This window comes from Harpia harpyja, chromosome 9 (assembly GCF_026419915.1).
Source record: "Harpia harpyja isolate bHarHar1 chromosome 9, bHarHar1 primary haplotype, whole genome shotgun sequence".
Taxonomy (NCBI): Eukaryota; Metazoa; Chordata; class Aves; order Accipitriformes; family Accipitridae; genus Harpia; species Harpia harpyja.
In genome coordinates, this window is record NC_068948.1 from 5,505,006 (window position 1) to 5,526,475 (window position 21,470).

The window sequence follows — 21,470 nt, forward strand, 5'->3', positions numbered from 1 at the left end:
TCAAATTATATTCAGGACTTATTTCCATAGTAAGTTCACCTTTCTGAATGCAAAAAGATGTATCATTTCACTTACTAAAGCATCAGAACAAAAAAACAGTGATGTAATTAAAAAACAATCTTATAGCACTACAACTATACAGAAATGTGGAAAAATAATACAAATTAAGAGTCTCACCCAAGAATGAACACAGAGGAATCCTTTTTGAATTCATCAAGAATCTTAAAACAAAAAAAACAAACACAAAAAAGGGGAAAAAGATGAATAATAAAAGAATACGCAATTTTCTATCTAATTCCATCTAATAATGTCCATTGGTTTGGGAAGGGGAAATATATGCCTGTCTGCTCTAGAGAAGCTGCATACAAGTTGGTAAGACACATTTTAATTAAACGCATAAGAAAAAACATACTGCCAAGGCTGGCAACACTACTTCAGGCCTTTCAGTGTGAACACACGCAATTCTCAGGCAAAAAACTTTCTATTGATAATGCACCTTATACACACAATCAGTCAAGTTTCTGGGAAGCTTTTACTGTTTGATGTCCCAGAAAAACTGGAATTACGTATCATCCATCACATATATTCATGTGAATATAATACCTAAATTGCTTCCAGCTTGGCACAGCATAGTTACAGATCACAGGAAACTTATCAACTGACACAAAGCAGTTGTTGAGCAAACTGAGGAGTTTCTTTGAAATGATCCACGAGGGGCGATAACAAGAGTTTAAGGAAGTCAGATAGCCTCCTTATTCTGTGTTTTACTCTTCAGCTTTCTGCTCAAGCTAATTAACTAGACTTTCACAGCCAAAACTAAAACCCTGTCAGTAGATGGAGATTCTTTATTACTTCACAATAATTTCAGCATCACTTTTAAACAGCACAAGAAAGCTCCAGTGCCAAAAGAAACAGCACTGACTTTGACTATCAAAGCTTCTATTTTAGCAACTGCAAGTTGAATCAACAATAAGCATGTCATCAACAAAGACATGCAACTTATTTCAAATTATGTGTTTTTACACAGTTTTAAAGGGTTCCTAACTTTCAGAGTCACTAAATGTATGCAGTTTCCACCAGCTTCATGAATCTGTGCAATGAAGACATGGAAACAGTAGTCAGGCAGCTGCCCATATAAATTAGCTAAAATGTAATTCCACTGCATTCATGCCTCCCAAGGACTGTCTGACACATGTCTTGTAGTGGAATCACCACTGGTAATCTCCAAGCATGAGAGACCATGAGAACAATAACTGTTATTTGATGCTCAGGATACATCCTTGTGATTTACAGAACGTTCTTAGCAATAAAAGAATAATACATGGAAAAACCTTGCTCCTGTCACTAAAAAGATCAGCCAAGCCTAATGAAAAGACATTCTACAGCCTGAACAAACTCACAAGAAAAGTTCTTCCTAGGAACCCCATTATATCTGTGCACATCTCTACTACCAACACACAAGCAGCAACATTAATGACTTATTCATCTTCTTAAGCCAACTGCTGATGGTAACTGTCATCTACACATCAAATACAGTACTATACCCTTTTTCTGTTACAAGAATGGGGAAAAAAGAAAATTACTAACAAACAGAAACAAAAAAATAATCAGCATTCACTCTATTCTGATCAAGCAGTTTAACAATATGAAGACTAATTATGAAAAAGCTTACCGATTTCTGTTGTTCAAACATGATTTTCTTGTAGAACAAATGAAATTGTTCAAAACTAAGCTCTTCCTTGTGAGCGCCTATTTCCTACAACAGAAAGTAGCAATTTAGAATTCCCTGAACTGCATTTGCACAGCAAACAAGTTACTCTTACTCCAGCTGCCACCCTCTCAGGCATTCTGTTCTACCCCAACTTCATTTGTTTTAACCACTTGGAATTTTGAAAATTTATTTATTTAAGAATACAAACAACTAAATAGGTTCTTGGTTTGTGACATAGTGCTCCTAGTCCACATCTTTGGCCTTGCATTTTGTACACTGACTCCATTTCCACTATGTTACTGAGAGTGAAGTAGTGCCTCATTTAGTCATTGTTAGCTGGAGCAACAGAAGCAAGAATGTATGCTTTAAGGGTGGAGAGTTGGAAAGCAGGAAAAGGTGGGGATATTTAAAATTCCTGTAGGAATGGAAGTGACCTTCAGAAGTTATTAATGTTAGCACAAGCTGGCATGAAGAGGTTATTACTTGATCATATTGCAAAAAAATCCTTTTTCTTATATATTATCTTAAAGATAAAAGAGTTTCCTATGCACTTGCACAGTGTCAGCACTGGAGCTCAAAACCCAGTGTTGGCTTTGGTCAATCGTACAATGAAAGGAAGGAACATTTATGTCTATATTTTCTTATAGCCTTAGATACAAGCAAAGCCAAGCTGAGGAATTAACCAATATAATTTATTTAACTGTACATGGTAAGAAGCAAAAATATAGGCAGTATCCTGAAAAGAAATAAGAACACCTATCAGATAATACCAAACATAAGTTATCCGGTAATTACCGCAAATTTATCCTTCAAGAACTTCATGCTGCTCACTTTGAAGTTTACTTGGGGAAGGACGGTTTTCAGCTCTCTAAGACTGATACTGGGAAAAAAAGAAGGGAAAAAAAAACAAGATAGCAAAAACTCCACGGTTCTGCTATATCTAGTCAGCTACTAATATATTTTCTATCAACACAAAAATGTGACTATTGAAACATTTTGGGAAGGGCTCATCTCGCATAACTGTAAACTTCTATAAACCTAACACCTACGTGTGAGCAAGCTTCCTAGTTCGTGGGGAGAAATAGGCATTTCAACTAATTTGGGCATCCATATTAGGATGAAAAGAACCATGCTGCAGAGACACCCATTTCTCTCCATCAACAATTAATCAGATCTAGACAATCAGCTCAAATGTAGATGTTTATACATGGTCAGATGAACTGCAGCCTTTCTTCCATTGTTCCAGTCCCACTGAAACTAGAATATAGACACAGAAAATATTATACAAAGGATATACCAAACAGATGAGCAGAAACAGAAAATAAAAAGCTCCCGTTTTCATTACCATTATAACCTTTTTCTCCAGCTGTTATTCACTTGGATGGTAAAATTGATTTGCAGCAGCAAGACTGTCCCCTTCTGCAACATCTGAACATGACCTCATCCTCCTCTCACAACCAAGTCTTCCCAGAGAGGATTGCCTCCCAGATCCATTTACAGAGACTTGCTGACCCTTTTTACAGAGTTTCAGCATGTCCAGTGATATACCAGCAACAGTTCAAAAAACAAAGTTTTCCAGGTAACAGCAAGACCTTTCAAATAAGACATACTTGTTTCAGATTTTAAGCAACACAGTGCTTACATACACCAACTATTTAAGCAATACTTATATACACAACTAAATTTATTAATCACTGCAATGCTTTCTGGCCACAAATACTTTGTGGCCATACATCAAATCATGTATGATGTATACATCAAAATTCTTCTGTTGAAGGAAGATCTTGTATTAGAAAAACCTGTGAATAGCTTATTTCGAAAACCTCAATTTCCTTCACATCTTCCAGTTTTCTCATCAACCTCAAATTTTATTCCAGCGTCCTAGGTGCCGCTGTCATAGCATCCTTCACTGCAAGCTCAGAGCAGCTCACAATATTTACTATATCATCAAAACAGAAATAGGAGGTAAGGGAATGCTACTGTAACTCCTGTATGAACAGATAGACAGGCAATTTCTAAAAGACCTGGGTGTCCAAATGCTTAAATGTTACAAGAAGCAACCCCAACTCCTCTCCTTGTGCCCCACTCTGTTCTCCTGTTGCTATGGTCCCACTGCTTCCATACGCCAGCTGTGATGATCAAACCTTCTGCCAACCTGATTCAACTTGTTAGGCAAGCAGAAAACTATGTGGCTGAGAAAGAGCGAGAACACGTTTTCCGCTGGCTTGACGAAGTCACCCAGCTCGCCTCATGCCCAGGTCAGTGTCACAGACAGAGTAAGGAAAAGGGGCTGGAGTGCCCGATTACCAGCATGTAGAGATGGTAGAGGAAAAGAAAAGAGTGAGACTTCATCCATTCAGCAGCACCAAGCCAGTACACCAACTCAGCCGTCTCCTGTAGCCCCATTTCAGTCACCTGCTCTTCAACTTGTCTTTGGATAGCAAAGAACAGAAATTAGGTCACATGTTCTAGGACAGAGTCTCAAACTCTGGGTATTCTGGGTAGGCACTGACATGAGGTCTCGACGAGAAAGACACAGCATTACAGTGGGACATGTGAAGGGAACAGGGACAAGTCCTAGAGTGGAAGATGAGGGGAATCTATGGCAGCAAAAGGAAGCAGGGAAGAGTCAAGAGAACGCAGGCACAAGATCCGTGGTTCCTACTGCCAATGCCCACAAAACATTAATGCAACACCAACAGTACCCAAGAAAACAAGGCTAACGTATTCTGTCTTGACCTACAGTGCAATTCATAAGCCATTAACTTTCTGCAAAGACAGGGTCAGAACAGAGTCACTTGAAAGCAACAAAAACAATTAGCGCCTAGAAGAAAGTAACACTTCTATTCTACAGTGTCCATACAAGCAGCTATCCTGTGAGGTATTCTCATCTCCATTGTGTAGAGAGGGAAAGAGGCAAAGCAAGAAGGAACTTAGCCAAAGTCCATGCCAAAGCCAGATTAGAACTCAGGAAATTCCTGGCTTTCCGCCTTGTCGCCAGACCTCTGGAAAAAAACACTACTTTTAGGAGCAAGAACGAGCACTCCATTTGTACCCTAAACACCAAGCACAAGCAATTTCCTCTGGCCAGACAAGTGCAAGCCAAAACAAAGAGCTGGGACTTCATTACCACTGGAAAAAACTCAGCCTGTGAAACAGGACTTGCCTGGAAGCCTAACCTTTACAATTAACCTCCCTAGAAACTGCAACACTAAACACAATGAAACTCAGTCCAAACTCCTTTCCTGAATTTTTCTAAAAGCATGAATCATCTATCAAGAGAATGAAAAACTGCCCTCTCCACAGTGCAAGTCCCCTTGGTCTTAACCAGACTGCCTCGTAGTGAAAGAACCCTAAAGCAACAAATGAAATCCCTTCAGCAGACACATACCGTCAGCCACAGCTTCTTCATCCTAACATTTGCTTTTGCTTCATGATACCTGCCAACATATCCCCATTGCAGGTCTAGTTTTTCAAAATACATCACGAGGTATAAGCCAATATCCAGTAAAGGATGGTACTTTCCCCTTCACCACTCCAGCCAGCTTAGGAAACACCATTTTGAAATTGCATCTCAGCTCACACTGAAGCCAGCTGCACAATGCCACAGGCTGTTGGCAGAATGGCGTTATTTCCTGCAATAACACAGTCCCATTCACACAATGAAACACCACACTTTATTTTTCTTTTAGGAAAAAGCCTAAATGAGAGGAAACGCATGTACTTTTCTACACTGAATTACACCTTAGAATAAAATGCATGTTCCAGACAAAGAGCAAAACCATAGTAAAGCAATAGACATGGGGGAGGAAGGGTTAACATTCTTCTCAGTGTCACATGATTTCTGGCAACTCTAAGGAGAGGTATGCAGCTGAATTAAGTTTTAAAAAAAAAGTCCTCTTTGCTGTGCAAAAGCTACAAACCCACATCACACATGGACCTGAAATGAACTAGTGAAACTCAAACATAGGAAGCCACACAGCACACTGAGAGCTACAACCCATGGGACTTCTTTCACATGAGAAGCACCAGGTCAGAGGTGATTATTTGGCTTTGGCCTATTCGAGTATGTGGCAAAGAGACAAGCCCATGTAGCCAGGCGAATTGCTTAAAAAAAAAAAGAAGGATTTTGCCCTTACTCTAAACCATTAACTTGGCTTCCTTCTATATCTATCCTCAAGAGTATCTTCTGTTTCCCACTGTTAAAGTAACTGTTTCACATGGTACTACCCTATCATACCAGTAGTCGTCCTCCTCCTCTCCCCTAATATCCTCAGGTATCTCTGTTATCTCCTCTTCCTCTTAATATTCTGTTCTGTTCTCCTCATAGCTCTGACTCCTGCAGGAAAGAATTCATGTTATTGCTGGGACAACCCTATCTCTGGATATATCTGACACTGCTGCTGTGACTAGTTTCAAACTAGATACCACACATACTAGCCATGTTCAGGCCCCATCAGGAGTGAAACAAGGGAAGGCTAATCACTTAAACATCTGCCCTGGATCTTTAGCAGCCCATGTTGAACTCTGCTTATGAGCTTCACTGTTACAAATGCCCAAACAAGTTTTTAAAAGCTGCTTCTGGTCTGTCTACTTCAGAGTGTAGTCACTCCAATGCAAACATGCTTCAGCAATGAAGGAAGAACTGGTGGCATAACTGCACAGGAAAGCTCACAGTGGGTTATACAGTCCAAGCTGCTGGGCTCCAACTTGGCTATGAAAGGGTAAAGACCTTTATAAAGCAAGCAACCTAACATACCTGCACAGCTGAGCTGAATTTTTACAGTAAGACTGGAAGAAGACAACTCCCTTTTCTCATTCTGGCAGGGTAATTCCAGGCTAAAAGCAAAACTATTTATTTTTCATCATTTGCTTCCTCATTATACCACGAACACAAATATGTGTGAGTGCTACAAACACGTGGTGTTTAGCAAAAGGCAAAACTGAAGTTGTTAAAGCAAGAGCAAATGCCATTTCCAGGGGTCTCATATTTCACATCTTGGACCAAGATTTATTTATTTCCATTGCATGTTAGAATCTCCAACAAAAGTTCACTAAAAACAAACTGAACAAAGAGAGAGTTTCTTACCTATTTCTTCTAGTTTGATCAACAGAATAGATCTGCTTTCTCAGCCAGCTTGTGGAAAAGTAGGAAAAAAAAAAAAAAAAGGTTTAATCTAAGAATTATAAAGAAAACACGGCCAATGAAATATCAAAATCCACACATGAAATTCAATAAAAATATTTAAAAGTCATAAGATACATCTTTTTTAATAAAGCAAAAACATTTCCAGTGCAGCATCTAAGGATTCAGCCAATTTAATAACTGTATTTGTAAATATTTACTTTTCTGCTGCTTAATACTGCATTTTAAAGCCACATAAACAACACAGGAAGGGGAAGGGCGGGCAGGACAGAAAAGAATGAGCAACCAGAAGCTGTAAAAAATATAAGTCAATAAAGTGAGCCAAAACTTCAGCTAATCTAAACGAGAGTAACTCCATCAAGTCAATGATTTACGCCAGCTGAGGCTGCTGGCTCAAAGATCTGTTAGATGCATAACAATGAAAAATTAGGGGGGAGGGAGAGGAGTTTAGAGAATTTTAAAGAAAATCCTCGTTAGAGTGCATGTCAGTTTTAGGTGCACAGCAAAATACTATTAGCAGCATTAATAGTAAATATATACACATGCAATTTTGTACATCTAAAGGATGAACACAGCATGTCATTATAAAGATTATCCTCAGTCTCTATGGGAATCACTCTGCTGCACAAACATAGCCTGGAACCCAGCAGCACTTTGTATAGCAGCTCACTGCAATACCATACAATAGATAAGAATATATAAGAATACTTTGTGCCCAACCGGAGCAGCAAGTAGGTAAAGACAACATCAATGTCAAAACCACAATTTCGTCAGGTAGCAAGTGAGGACAGGGTATATCCTCACAACAGGTAAAAGCAGTGACCGCAAACAAAACTGTCAGCAGTGATGAAAAGCAATCAGGTACAGAGACAGCGTTAACAGCTTGTCAACAAAACTGGCATTCTGAGCATGAGTAGTTTCGCGTGCAACATCCTCAGAAGCATTAAGGGTGCAGTTTCACCATCATATGGCTGGCTGCTAAAAAGTAAACCTTAAAAATGTTCATTTTCAGCCTGGCTCTCCAAGACAGCTGATCACATCGCCATATAATGCAATCCAATAAAAAGGAGAAACCACAAAAGCACACCTCAGAATTATTGGGACACAGGGCACGTGGACATCTACTAGAGCAAGCCTACTGTGATTGCATAAGACATTTGACTTTTTCAAGAAGTCAATGCACACTTACACCAAATGTTCTTGTGATCTCATTAAGATTAACATTTTTGGTTTGGTTTCATTTTGGTATACAGAACAAGGTAAACTGCAAGTCCACATTAGTGGATGCAGCAGAGTGCGATTCCAGAACATGTATACAGATAAACAGACATGGAGAATTTCCACATGAGCGTTCTGTATCACACACTAACTTGAGAGTAGTTGTTCTTAAGGTAACTGGCAGGCACCACTTGTTGCACCTTAAAAATTTCTTTCAGATTTTCCACTTTCAATTCCAAGGAAACATCAAGACTCACAAAGTGAAAGTATGTCCACATACCTCTCTGTGATTGCAGGTGTGGGAGCACTCATGACCTCTTGATACAAGATATTCAAGCCACACAACCATTTATCAGCATCATCTTTAGAGTCAGCTGAAAAAAATAATATGCTATGAGAAGCATCAGAAAAAAAGCAACACAAAACTAAGACATAACTTGTGATGTTTAGATAAACCCTACTATACAAAGCTGCTGATTAACCTTTCTCTTTGCATAGCTTCATGTTGCTAGTAGTAAAACTAATAAAAACCAGCATAAATTTGGGGGTGGAAGGGTTAATTCTGGAAGCTCTGTCAAAAAATATCTCCTTTTAGAAGTCTGCTTATCAGGGTAGGCAAGTTTCAGTATCTCAGCAGAAAGACTATGATACTACTGCTGAGTTCTTGTAGTAGCACAACTAAAATTCTTTTTCTTACCTTCTATCTCCAAAGTAGCAAAACTCCAGGGTCCTACATCTAGAGCAACTTGAAGCACACAGACAAAAGAACTCAGTGTGTTACAGCATAAAGCTAGTTCCTTATATTCCAACCAACCTACAAGAAAATTGTGAAGTACTGGCTTTTGATGGACATAACCACCTCCTGTCTGTCCTAACCATGCCTCTGAACACAGATTGTTCCAGACTAGACTTAGGCAAGAGGAACAGGAAGGGAGCAATGTACAAAACTGATGTAGCTTATACAGAACACATTTTAATACAAGTTAAAACAAGGTCTAAAATTCCTTACGCAGCTTAACACTAAAAGCCAGGTACACCTTCCTCCCAACCTTACAAATTGGTTTATCATTGTCCTGTTTTGTTTTAAATGTAGTTTGCCTTTCTATTTCCCAAACCAGAAGAGTCCTCCACATCATTTAACATGATCGCATTTGGTAATGCTTCAACCCAACAGAAGCAAGATGATGAATTGCGTGCTGGGTGCAGCCTTCCCTAGGGAATACTGGTTAAGCTGAAACCAATTTTTTGGGCCTTAGATTAGATGCTACCATTACAGCCTTCAGTTGGGCAAAGTCCATTTGCTTTAGCATGCTGGTTCTGAAATTTCATGAAGGCATTCTTCAATTAAACCAGTTCTGAAAAATTATTTTCACACAGGAGCTGTAATCTGTGCAAATTCTTTTAACTGCCTTCAAAGAAAAACAGTTTCTCAAAAGATGAAGATTACATTTTATTTAAACATACTTTCAAACAATGCTTTATCTCCCCAAGGATGCAGCTAGAGCCCAGCCTCAGCTCCCCACGGAAATGTCTTTCAATTAGTTACAATTTCGGAAAGAACACCCACTACTGCCAAACCAATTCTTCCCCCAAGACAATTCTGCCCTTTATGACAGCTACCATTCCCTTTAAGTAACAATTATTTTATATTGTTTTAAGAAACCACAACAAAGCATTTTAACAAGGAAAAGGATTTTCCCTTTAATTTAAAGTTGTATCATGTTGTTCTGCAGTTCAGCATTATGGCAACGTATCTCATGGTACCAAGTGTTTTCAAAGTATTGGCAGAGGCCTGGTTTTGAGAACTGCCATGGAGGAGGGATGGGGGGGTTGTCAGAGGAAATCAATCAGAAGTACCTGGCACAGCTGCACTTAAGCACAGCCACTTACTCAAAATTTTCACAGACTTCAGCCAACAATGGTAAAACTTATTTAAAGTTAAAAGCCTACAAACAATGGATTAGTCACAAGCAGTCTTTAATTTCCAGTGCATCAGACTGCAAAAAAACTGGTTTTAGTACTGCAATCTATAAGCAATTAATTCCATTTTAAAAAAAAGCTACTGTTAGCATTAAAATGCTTACAAAGCATTCCCCTTTTCTCCCATTAAGATTTTGCAATGAATTTAATGATTTAAATGGACAAGCGTGTTCCTGCACAGGACAGAGAGAACTACCACTCCAAATAAATCATCTGTATGATTCTAAACAAAGCATCCATCACAAACTCCTTAGAACTGAAATTTCTTTGTAAACTTGACTAGTTAGAAACTGTATTCAGCCTGCACTGTAAGAATTTATATCCCTTTTCATTTCAGAATCTTTAGTTTTGCGACCCTGGATAATCTCACCTGAAATAAGACATGCCCCAACCCTTTCCATAGATACAGCATACAACGTCCCTCTGTTTCACATGGATCTCTTAATTTTCAATTTATCACCTTTGAATTTTATTTACGGTCCCCTAGTACTTCTTTAGAAGAGGTTTAGTATTATCAGGTGACATGCACATATGTAACTCAAACTAGAACTTCATTTTTCCAAATTAGTCTGCAATTGCTCATAGGTGATAGGAAAGTTTCTGTGATACAGCTGTAGTCTAACACTTCATGGCTATTGTTTCCAGAATCATTTGGCCCAGACTAAAAATGCCAGGGCAATATTCTGGCCACACTGAAGACAACAGCAAATCCTGTGCTGACTTTAAAGAGGACAATGTCACCTCTGCTCTTCTGTGTTGAAAACCTTACTAGAGATATTTAACCAGCAAAAGTCTACCTTGCTAAAAAAGATTGAGCAAATCAGAAACTACATTCACACGATACACTATTTGAAAGCAAAACATTACAAATGCAGCAGTTCACACACACAAATGGCCGAGTAAAAGGCCTATCTCCAGATTTTAAACATCTGGTGCACTCCTGAACTGCGGAAGGCAAAACCACAGTATTCTTTGCATTACTGTTCCATCAATGTATTTGATTTGTTCAATCGGTAAGTTTAAAGAAGAAACAAAGAAGAAAAAAGTACCTGCTAAGCTTAAGGTGTTGAGGACAAACTGGGTACCATAAAAAATAGTAAAGCAGTGTTCTTCTCTTTGTTTTGCTTTGCAACGCTCAAAGTCCTTTGAATTCTTTCCTGGGCGAATTTCTTTTATTTCCATCAGATCCACTGAAAGGAAACAACATTCAGTCAGTACAACTGCACCTATATTCGCGCAGAGCCTGAAACAATCAGATGAACAACTCAAAGCATGCATATGTATATAAAATATCTATATATATAAACTTAGAGATCTTTATTGGGCAAGACATGCAAATTGCACCAGCTTGCAATCCACGAATCCACAACTAAACATATTACTAACAGACAACAGTAGAGAAGGAGAAAGAAGAAGAAGAAGAAAAATAACTTGTCGTATTTTTATCATTTCACTATCACTGATTATCCATGGACAAAGTGTATACACATAGCCCCTTTAGGTTACAGAACACATGATTTCACAAATGGCATTTACTCTAAGCAAGACATTTCCAATTGCCATGACAACGTTCAGAGACAAAAAAGAAAAGATACAACTTCTAGCTTACCCACCTAAAAATTATGCATCAGATCTTAGATAGTCAGCTAACCTTGTAAGCTAGTATAGTCACTGGCACTTGTAAGAAAAATATTTAAAGAATATAAAGAGAAAATCCAGCCTAATAATTAAAATGTTTGTGAGTTTTTTCCTGGTCAACTCCAAAGAGATCTCTGTCATTTAACATAAACTGGTTTATCCCTTTCAACTTGCTGCTTTCTACAGAACACAGGTACACATCAGAGCATAGCAGAATAGGAACACGCACAAGCACACATTTTCTCAAGTCGGCTCCCTTTTTATCAAACCCTTGCTACATGGCCTGCATAACTGTAGTGAGACAGCACTGAAATAGAAATATGTGCACTCTCAAGATAAGATACTTATTAGAAAACTGAGGAAGTGGTTTTGTTCTGCCTGTGGACCAGACAAATAAACAGCTCTTCCCACTTCTGGACAGTCTTGACTTACGAGCTACAGGATGAAGAGTGAAGAAAAACATTTCAGGCGTGCTCTTGAAATGTGTTTATCAGACCTAGCAAGATCCAAGGAAAATAGCTGAGGGTTTCTGTCCACGCATTTAAGAACGCCACAATATTAAAAAAACTGGTTTAAATAAGCACCTCATCAGTAAGAAGACAGTTAATAACATAATGAAAAAGCAACTCTGCTGCCAATGGAGGGGAACTGAACACTGGTTAAAGCTTCTGCCTCTGTAACGCTGGGTTTCTATAATGCCAATACAGAAAGGGAGGAGAGACAAGCAAGGAAGTTCATCAATAAAATCCCGATGATGAAACATTAATTCACCTTGGAATTTCTTATTCTCTGCAAAGTATCCCAGGCCAAACTTTCCACCTGACACTCCTTTCTCCCAGTCATTAAACAACTTACCTTGGAAAACAGGACCTCAAAGGTTAACCTGAACTAATCGTAGGACACAAGCATCTTTCTTAAACTAATTTGTCTAAGGGTAATTATCTTCAAGATAGAGCTTTTAATGTCTCAACCTCTGTGTCTCAGCCACCCTCTCAAACCATAAAAACATCTCATAAGATCTGCACACCTGATTGGCCAAGGCCCCTAAATTTAGATGCAAACTTCTAAAATAAATTCATGACATGACTATAAATGACCAGCAACCAAAAGCTCCTACTGATGACTCTGACCCCTTACCATCCAGAGTCTCACTTAGATCCCTAGCAGTGTATCCGAATATCCATCTCAAAATGCTACCATCTGAAAAAGATGATCTAAGCCCACCAATTCATGCTAATATCAACAGAGAAGAATCAGGATGCAAACGGAGAGAGAAGGAGGTTGCATGGCTGCAATAAACAGCACAGGACTGCGCACCACGCTGGCTCATTCTAATCATGGGCAAGAGCAACCCCAGTCACCTCTTCTGCCTTCCCTTCACCCAACAAATTCCTGCTGAAAAACAGTTTTAACTTCAAAGTGAAGCACACCTTTCACTTCAGACTCCTATAAATCCACGCATATGAACACCACACCACAAAGACCCCCTCAAAATATAAACTATAAGCAGCGATAAAACAGATTTCACAACCTGCATTGCTGTTGTCATTTCAAGTGGCTCTTACCTCATACTGACCTCTGAAACAAACACACAAACTTACTCAATGTCTCCCCTCAGTTACATATACTCACTACAGTTCTTTTCCTTGCATTACAACCTTTCAGTCTACCATCCCATTCTCCTGTGTTAACATATGTGTATATACATCTAGCCACAAAGATTTTTGTATGCACAAGTAACCATATTATTGTTTCTCTGACTGGTCTTTGAAAAAGAGATTACTATACCCTAATTGCTGAACATTCAGTAAAAGGAGGAACGGTTCAGCAAGAGAACAAAATTAGAAGGAGAGAAAGAGAGAATATTTATATAAAAACCCTCAAATTCAGAATTTTACATTCCTGTATTTTTCAGGCAACATATATGTCCTACAAAATTCTGGCAAGATATCGTTACATTCACTTAAGTAATATATGAAACAGATGTACAAACCTCAAGTCTTATTAAACATTATTTAGATTTTTACAGAAAGACATAATACTTGCTATAGTTTCAGAAAATGAATAGAAACTACCTGCATATATTTTAATGACATTTTATGGTGTCATTTAGGATGTATTATTCTATATTACTGAAACAAAAGCCAAGGCAGAAGATCAAAGGGGGAAAAGAGACACATGCACAGCAAGCATAAATTTTGGTCTTGCACTAAGCTCTGCTGTCTCCCCAGGTAGTCTGGAGTCACCCAGCGCACTCCACACGATGCCCACTAAGTCCAGAACGGCTGATCCCAACTGAATCAAGAAAGGAACAGGCCAGGAAAAGCTGCAACATGTTTCACACTCAGATTAGCAAATCAGCTGTACCAACTTAGCTGTTACGCAGTTACTGTGAACTTTTTATAGCACAATCTGTCACTGAACAATTAAAATGTTACTTCATGCCTGTGCCAGAACTACAAGCACAGCGCCTTGGACACTCTGTCTTCTTACTGCTTTGAAGTACTGGAGCCTTCCTCCTTCTCAATCCCACGTGCAAATTGCAGAGCTTCACAGATATTCCTGGGGCCTGATACACCTGAAAAAAAGGACAGACCTGGACGCTTGCAGTGTCAGATCAAATCCAATACACTTGCAGGTGCGATTTCCATAAAATAGTGCAAGATTAATGCATTTCCCGAGGAAACATAAATCAAAGTATGCCCTGTAGAGAAGCTGACTCACACCCAGCAAGACAAGGAGGACACTCCCAACGCATTTGGTCCCCAGCCCCAGTCTAGTGCCACTCTAAAAACCCTACAATACTAGTTTACATTTCATCCGTTCTTTTATGTGGTTATTTCCACGGGTTAAAAGGATCTCCTTGGCAGCCTCATCAGTCACCCTTTGATTCTGACAATTCCCTCAGGTGGCTCTTTAACAAGATCGGACTCCAAGACACCTTCAATTACCATCCTGTTTCAGGCTCTGATCTGGACATGCAGTACTCGTGGCAGTTCAGAGCCTGAAGCTGCTAAACTTCAGCTCCTGCTGTTGTGTGTTGTTCAGCAAATCAGTTAATTCAATGGATCATTACACTACTACATAGCTACTTTCCAAAGACTGCACAAATTAATTGCTCAGTGCCTTCCAGAGCACCTGCTAGAGCTCTTTACTGCCATAAACTTAACAATAAACTTTTGATCCTCAACATCTCTACTGATCTCCATTAAAATAACCTGGCAGTAGTGATCACATTTAGTCACACACTTATAGGTATGAATTGCTGTTACCTTTCCTTCAGTGACACTTAGAGGCAGACGGTAAAACAGAACTTGGATTCCACTACAGTAGGTACTGTGCAAGATGAGCAGAAGACAAGACATAAGGTAAGCACAGGTAGAGAACAACGTGAACAGAACTGCTAACATTACATGGCTGTACACAACAACACTGTGCTCCTCACACAACACTGTCCTTCCTTCCAGAAGGAGAGAAGAAACCAGCACTGCTATTCAAAGGGAGAAGTTCTGCCTCTGTCCACCCCTGTCCTCAGGCAACACCCACCTCTGGTTGGGAGCACAACCATTCAGCACCCAAACAGACAACTGGGTTAGGGAACGGACCCTGCTTAAAAACAGCTGATGCCAACAGCAGAACACCTTATGTTAGCTGGAAGTGCCCATATAAGTCCACTGAAGGAAGGCATGTTTGTGCTGATTAGCTTCAGGCAAGTCAGGTAATTTTAGGCTGGAAAGTCAGGCAAATTGTATATACATGGGTAAGTCAAAAAACCTTAGAGGCTGTCAACCTAGCAAGGTATCCTTGACAGACAAGTCTCGATAAGCAGTGTAAGAGTTCAACTGAGACTGGCATTATGGACTACAGAGTCTTGTAAGATAAGGCTCCTGATGCAAAGTCCAAAGTCCCCAGGACTCTCTCAGTGTCTGTAGCCACAAACGATGCTTGGATCAGAGCTCAGTTATGTACTCAATGAGTAAGAAAAAGCCTACAGAGAGATTCAAAGGAGGCTTACAGAGTCAGAAATCAGGCCATGAGCATTCTTTACTTCAGCAGGTATTTTCAGTAAGTCTCAAGAAGACTAAAGGGAAACTACTGGCAATGTTTCGGAGAGGAAAATAAGGGACTCTGATCACCTAAGTGCTGTGGACCGAGACATGGGGTGGGCATTCTCTCTATGAATATATTAGCATTTTCATGTGTGTATATATATAGCAACATTCTGCACTTAAGAACCAGTTTTCAGAATCCATATTTTTTTTTCAACAATTTGCATTACAAAATATTCCAAAGAAGGTTTCATTTCGAAAGGCAGAAACTGTCCCCTGCAACATAGCCTATATGCAAAAGAGCACCCAGTGAATGAAGAAAGCCTTTAGTATCCTTTTGCAAATGTACTTCAGAGTGGTTAGTGAGAACAATGGCTTTGTTCTCACTTTTGCAAAATTAAAGATTAACTATACAAGGTGTGTCTTAGCAGCCTGTTCTATTCAGAGCAGCAATGAAATGCAGATCTTGTGCGACTAAAAGGAACAAGGTGAGGCTTCTCTCAGGGAAGGACAAAGTCACATGAAAGCAGAAATCTCCTGCAGCACGACAGTACCGATGTCGCATGGAAAGTAATTCAGCTCATACAAACAGCAAAATTTAGTGAGGCATTCAGTGGCCCAGGGAAGTCATTACAGGTAAACCACAAAATTATCTGAAAACTCAGTTACAAGGACAGAACATGAGAAATGGTGCAGTGCATCTTGAGAAAGCACACATGACTACCTTTCCAAGGGGTCCTCCGGGGATTTAGCTGTGTGACTGACGTAAGCTTTAGAGAAGTGCACATTTTAAACCCACAGATTTTTAAGTAATCAGGTCACGCAGAGCTGTCGTGTACAGTAACAACAAATTACCATTAAAATTAACAACTTCTCCCTGGACTGCTCAGTAGAGCAACAACATACAGCCCTTCCCAGTTTGAGCTCTGAATTCAAGGGCCCATACATCTCAAATGGCTATTGGTTTCATATTAAAAATTAAAAGGCACCTTCACAAAATGAGATAAAAATTGGGTAAAATTCACATATGTGTCCATAAAAGTTTACATTCTACTTCATGCAACAAAACAAAACACGAATGTTGCCATGTAAAACTTTGACTTTGGGGAAAGTGTACTGGAGTACCTACATCTCGCACTCACTTTGATCAATCAGATTGGGGGTACTCAGGTCTATGAAGTTCATTCCATCCCCATTTTGCCGGCTAGCCATGACAGGAAGTCTGGTCATTGTAAGTTAGCATCAAACACTGCAGAACTGAGCTGCTAAAGGGAAGAAATTACTTGAGAACAGCTAAAGGCTACACACATTTATTTTTTTCATTTGACCACAGAAACCAAGCTCTAAATACTCAGCTGAAGACTTACACCAAGATCCCCTGGGTAACAACTGAAACACAGCAATTTCAAAAGAGAAAAAAGGTGATTTTAATGTTCCTTTGAAAAGATACTCCGCAAAGAGCAAGAAGTGGATTCGCTTTTGCAATGACATACTGGTTTTTAACAGTATCCAGAATACAGAAAGAAAATGACAGAATATGGACTTGAGGTTTTCAATGTGACTTAAGTTTACTTACTACTTTATGTCTGAAAAAGTAAGGAAATTCAGGCAGAAAGAAGTTCTGCTAGCAGTAAAAAAAAAAAAAAAAAAAAAAGTAGTCGTCACTACTAGAAACTAGCAAGGTCAACTCTAACATTCAAGCCAAAAGAAGCACTCATTTCACACTCCTCAGCAGAATATGTAGATACTCATCACTTCTCCCAGAAAGGTACAGATGCTGTAAATGCTTATAACATCTTCTCCAAAGGGAGAAAAAATAAGTTTTCCACCACAGAGGAAGTTCACATTGGCATTAACAATTCTACTAATTAAATGACTTAGCTATTTAACCTATGGAAAAAAAAAAAAATCCCCATCTATGTTTAAGAATGTAAGCCACTTGCATAAACGGCCTCTTAGGTGTTAGTTTTTTAAGTTTCCCAACGTATCTGACAGCCAAAAGGATGCACAGAACCAGGTCATTTTAGCAAAGATTTTAAAAGCAAAATTAGTGAAATTTAATTTCAGGGAAAACATGCTGCAGGATCAAATTCACAAAATACAACAATAAAGATTAAAAAAAAAAACCCAACCCTTGTTAGCTAGAACAGCAGCACCTGTGGCAACATACATAAGACTGCCTTTACATTAAATTATACATACCTGCATTTCACCTCACCCTGTAAATCGTATATGGCCTGATCTGGTCCTGTTATCTACATGACTGTATTACAGATGCACTGCTTCTCCGGTGAGTTTTGATCACTAAATATCCAGGTGCAACACTCTGCAGAAACTAATGATTTCTGCTTGGCAATGTAAGACAATTTGAAAACACAAACACAGCGCAATCTTGCAGATCGAGAAAAAACAGAGCAGCTCCCACAGGTTCTAATTCTACATATAACGTGAATTTACTTAGTTCTTTGTTTCCATTCAATCCCTTTCTTAATATACCTGTGAAACATGAAAATTCAACTTGGTTTAATTTATTTTTTTTTTAAATAATATTCTAGAGAACAAATTCTGTAAAATCTCCTCTTTTCAGCAGGAAGAAAATCTCAAGTGAACTTAATCTTTGATAATTCCTTTTCACAGGTTAGATGAAAGATCAGTAACACTAAATGAATTTGAGATGGCAAATGTATTTAAAAAAAGTGGGCCACAGTCATTTTGTTCTACAAACTCTGGAAAAATATTACAGAAAAAACAGGAGAAGAGAGACAATGTGAAATTAGCAGTCCACGTTAATCCTAAAATAAAATGTTATGCATTGTCAGTCATAGCTTTCTATTAAAAATGAAAAAAGGTATAAGATAGTCCTACAGCATTAATAAAGGTCTGGACTGAAGAAAAAACAAATGGTTACTATGCTTTATAATGAGGCATATCACTAGCATCAAAAGCCTCAATATAAGTAGCCTTTATTCCTCTGCTTCATAATTTTGCAATTACATTGACAAGAGGTCTGCATCTCTGCCATTCCCAAACAGAGGTATTTCATCCTCTGAGAAACAGAGAGTTTTCAGAATAAATTTATACCAACACATTTAATCCCTTTTCTCTTTCAACCTTACTTATACCCTAACCTCTTGGTCTACATACAGAAGGAGCATTTTAACAGCTGATATATTATATGACCTTTCCCTAAGCATGGCTGTCCAATGCTTTAAACCTACTTTTTGGTGTGTGCTTGCACAACTAAATGGTCACTAGATTTTTTTTCTTGAGTATTTTGCAATAAATCAGGAACATCCAAAAAGATAGGTGATCTTTCTTTTCCAAAGATTAAGGGATTAAAATATGGTTTAAATCATTTCACAAAAGCAGGCCACCTCTTCACATGAAAAAATAATTCCTAGGTAATCAAAAACAGAGAAATCATCTTATGTTCTCAACAGAATCTTCCTTGAAACATGCATCCTTGTATTACAGAGAAACACACACTCGCACATTCAAGGAAGGCACCACAGATTTCTCGGAGCATAAATTTTCCTGGCTGTGAATCATCACTTAACACAAGGATTCATGGAAGAGTATGCAGAAACTCACATATTTTCCAGTGACTAATCAAACTCAAGTCACCACAAACTTTCGCTTAATAATTATCCTTAAAGCACTTTGCATCTGATAAAGAATGAAATATCCATTACGGATCAGCTTCCTGGAGATTTACGCCTTGCCACCTACTTGCTCTACAAGCTTAAATACCATAACCTCTTCGGGCCTCAACTTATTTATGTGCATATAAATGTGTATACCATAATACGAGGAAATTTAGGAGGCCTTATTTAGTAGTATTGAAATGTACTTTCAGTCAGCGAACCCCAGGTGCCAGTCGCACAGACATGTCTCTTAGCAGAATAGTGACAAGCACTTCTCACTCTCAGTCACCCCTTCCTTCCCCTCTGCTTTTCATTGCTGTCCAGTAGTTCCCTCCACCACTATCTCAGCTATGACAGTACACTTGTTTGTGGGCCATTTGGTATCCTAGCAAAGAAACAGCGCAGCAGAGTAGCTGACGTGGAGGCAGAAGTGACCCCCAGATACCATGAGGACTGTACAACACATATCCATTGTGTGGCCAGCTTATGACAGTTTTAAGCAGGGAGAAACAACACAGGGTATGTGTGACCCAAGGGCCACCACGCAGACCCACGCACAGTTGTAAAGGGAAAACATGCAATAAAAACACACAGCAGAACCATAAGGAAGTGACATGCTGAGCAACACACTGCAATAAATCATGCTAGTAAGTCACAGCTTCACAGTCATGTATCTAGTATGCATAAATTAGTTTCTGCAAGAAAAGGGCCTATTACAAATTAAACAAGCAAATTCCTTCTGTACAAGGAAACTGAAGTTTCCTTCTCTTACGTGTTGGTAAAGAAAAAGTTAGTTTAGCACTACTATAGTTATCAAGATCTGTAGTTCTTAAATTGCCAACCCACAAACGTACAATGGTCAATAAAACCTATGGGTAAATGATCCATAGCCAAGTCATACTGGGTCCCACTTGCACAAGGTATCACTCAATGAAAAACACATTACACACACACACACTTTCCCCTGCTACATAAAGTTGCCAGGCAGCTTCTAAGTCAGGCTGTGCTACAGCAAGGAAAAGTGGTGGGGGAAGACTGTGGTCCACCCTAGCCTTCTAAGAGATTTGCTTATTTTTCCTGGCAATAGTATCTGATATCAGCTGCATATCTAGTGCCATGGGTTTTAGACCCACAGTCCTGCAAAAAGTGCTCCTTTATTTCTGTGCTGTCTTTTACACTCCAAATTCCTCTCAAACTTCCAATTACATTTTTACATTTACAGTGCTTTGCAACAGAACTCACATACTTAAACCAACTGTATAGATGAAAGAAACAAAGCACAAAAACCCCACAGTGCCTCAGAGTTAGGAAGCTGGTGTTACTATGCTTTTTATATATTCAATGGCCAGAGCAAGAGACTCCAGCAGACAGTAATTCGGAGCAGGAACTAAACTTTGCTCTGGAGGAGCCTTTCATTCTCTCAACTGACTATCTGGGCAGACAGGTGAGACCAGCCTTGTAAGTTATCAGCTTAATATCACTTCAAAGTTATTTCACGCACAGTCAGAAATACCATTGCTATTTATAACCCTCACTCCCCAAGACCCCACACATTCTGCATCAGTCACTAACCATTCGCCAGGTCAGTCTATCCATGGCGCAGTACTACTGCAATGCTCACCAAAACTTACTTCTCATCCAAGAAATGGAGCAAATTTCTCCTAATGAAATCAGTGACAGGGGCTCCACTGAAACCATAGTGTGCATACCAAGAAATATAAATGGGGGGAGGGAGGAGGGAACACCACAATGGCTTCAAAGCATGGGTGATCTGATGAAGTATTAATACCACACTGCAACATACAAAGCGTATGGGAGGGGGGAACAAATCACAACTCCTCAAGGGAAAAACATTCGTCATCAGAAGTTAAACTAATCTTTTGCCACTGATGACCTAAGTAACTTAGGATCAACAGTGCTGAGATTCTGATCCCCACAAGCAGTCCCATAGCCCACCTAGCAAACTTTCCGTTATCTTTAACAGCTTAAAATGAGGACGATGCAGAATACAAAGAAACACCATTAACAAATAAGAAGCAGAAGAAAAAGCTCCGACATTTTGTAGCCAGCATCTACAATTATTT

At 39.1% G+C, this 21,470-nt stretch overlaps 1 protein-coding gene across 2 annotated transcripts in view; it reads right to left on the reverse strand.

The window, feature by feature from the left end:
* The window catches only part of PLCG2 (phospholipase C gamma 2), a 67,733-nt gene that overhangs the window by 34,894 nt on the left and 11,369 nt on the right, over positions 1-21,470 (reverse strand). Inside the window, exons 3-8 of one of the 2 annotated variants that reach the window (XM_052796226.1) lie at positions 11,105-11,245; positions 8,356-8,449; positions 6,801-6,848; positions 2,507-2,591; positions 1,673-1,756; positions 178-221 (exon numbers count right to left, since the gene is read on the reverse strand). In XM_052796226.1, the coding sequence (XP_052652186.1) occupies positions 178-221; positions 1,673-1,756; positions 2,507-2,591; positions 6,801-6,848; positions 8,356-8,449; positions 11,105-11,245 (496 nt within the window). Of the gene's footprint in view, positions 1-177; positions 222-1,672; positions 1,757-2,506; positions 2,592-3,056; positions 3,304-6,800; positions 6,849-8,355; positions 8,450-11,104; positions 11,246-21,470 lie in introns of those variants that run through there. The other variant, XM_052796228.1, reaches the window with a different exon arrangement.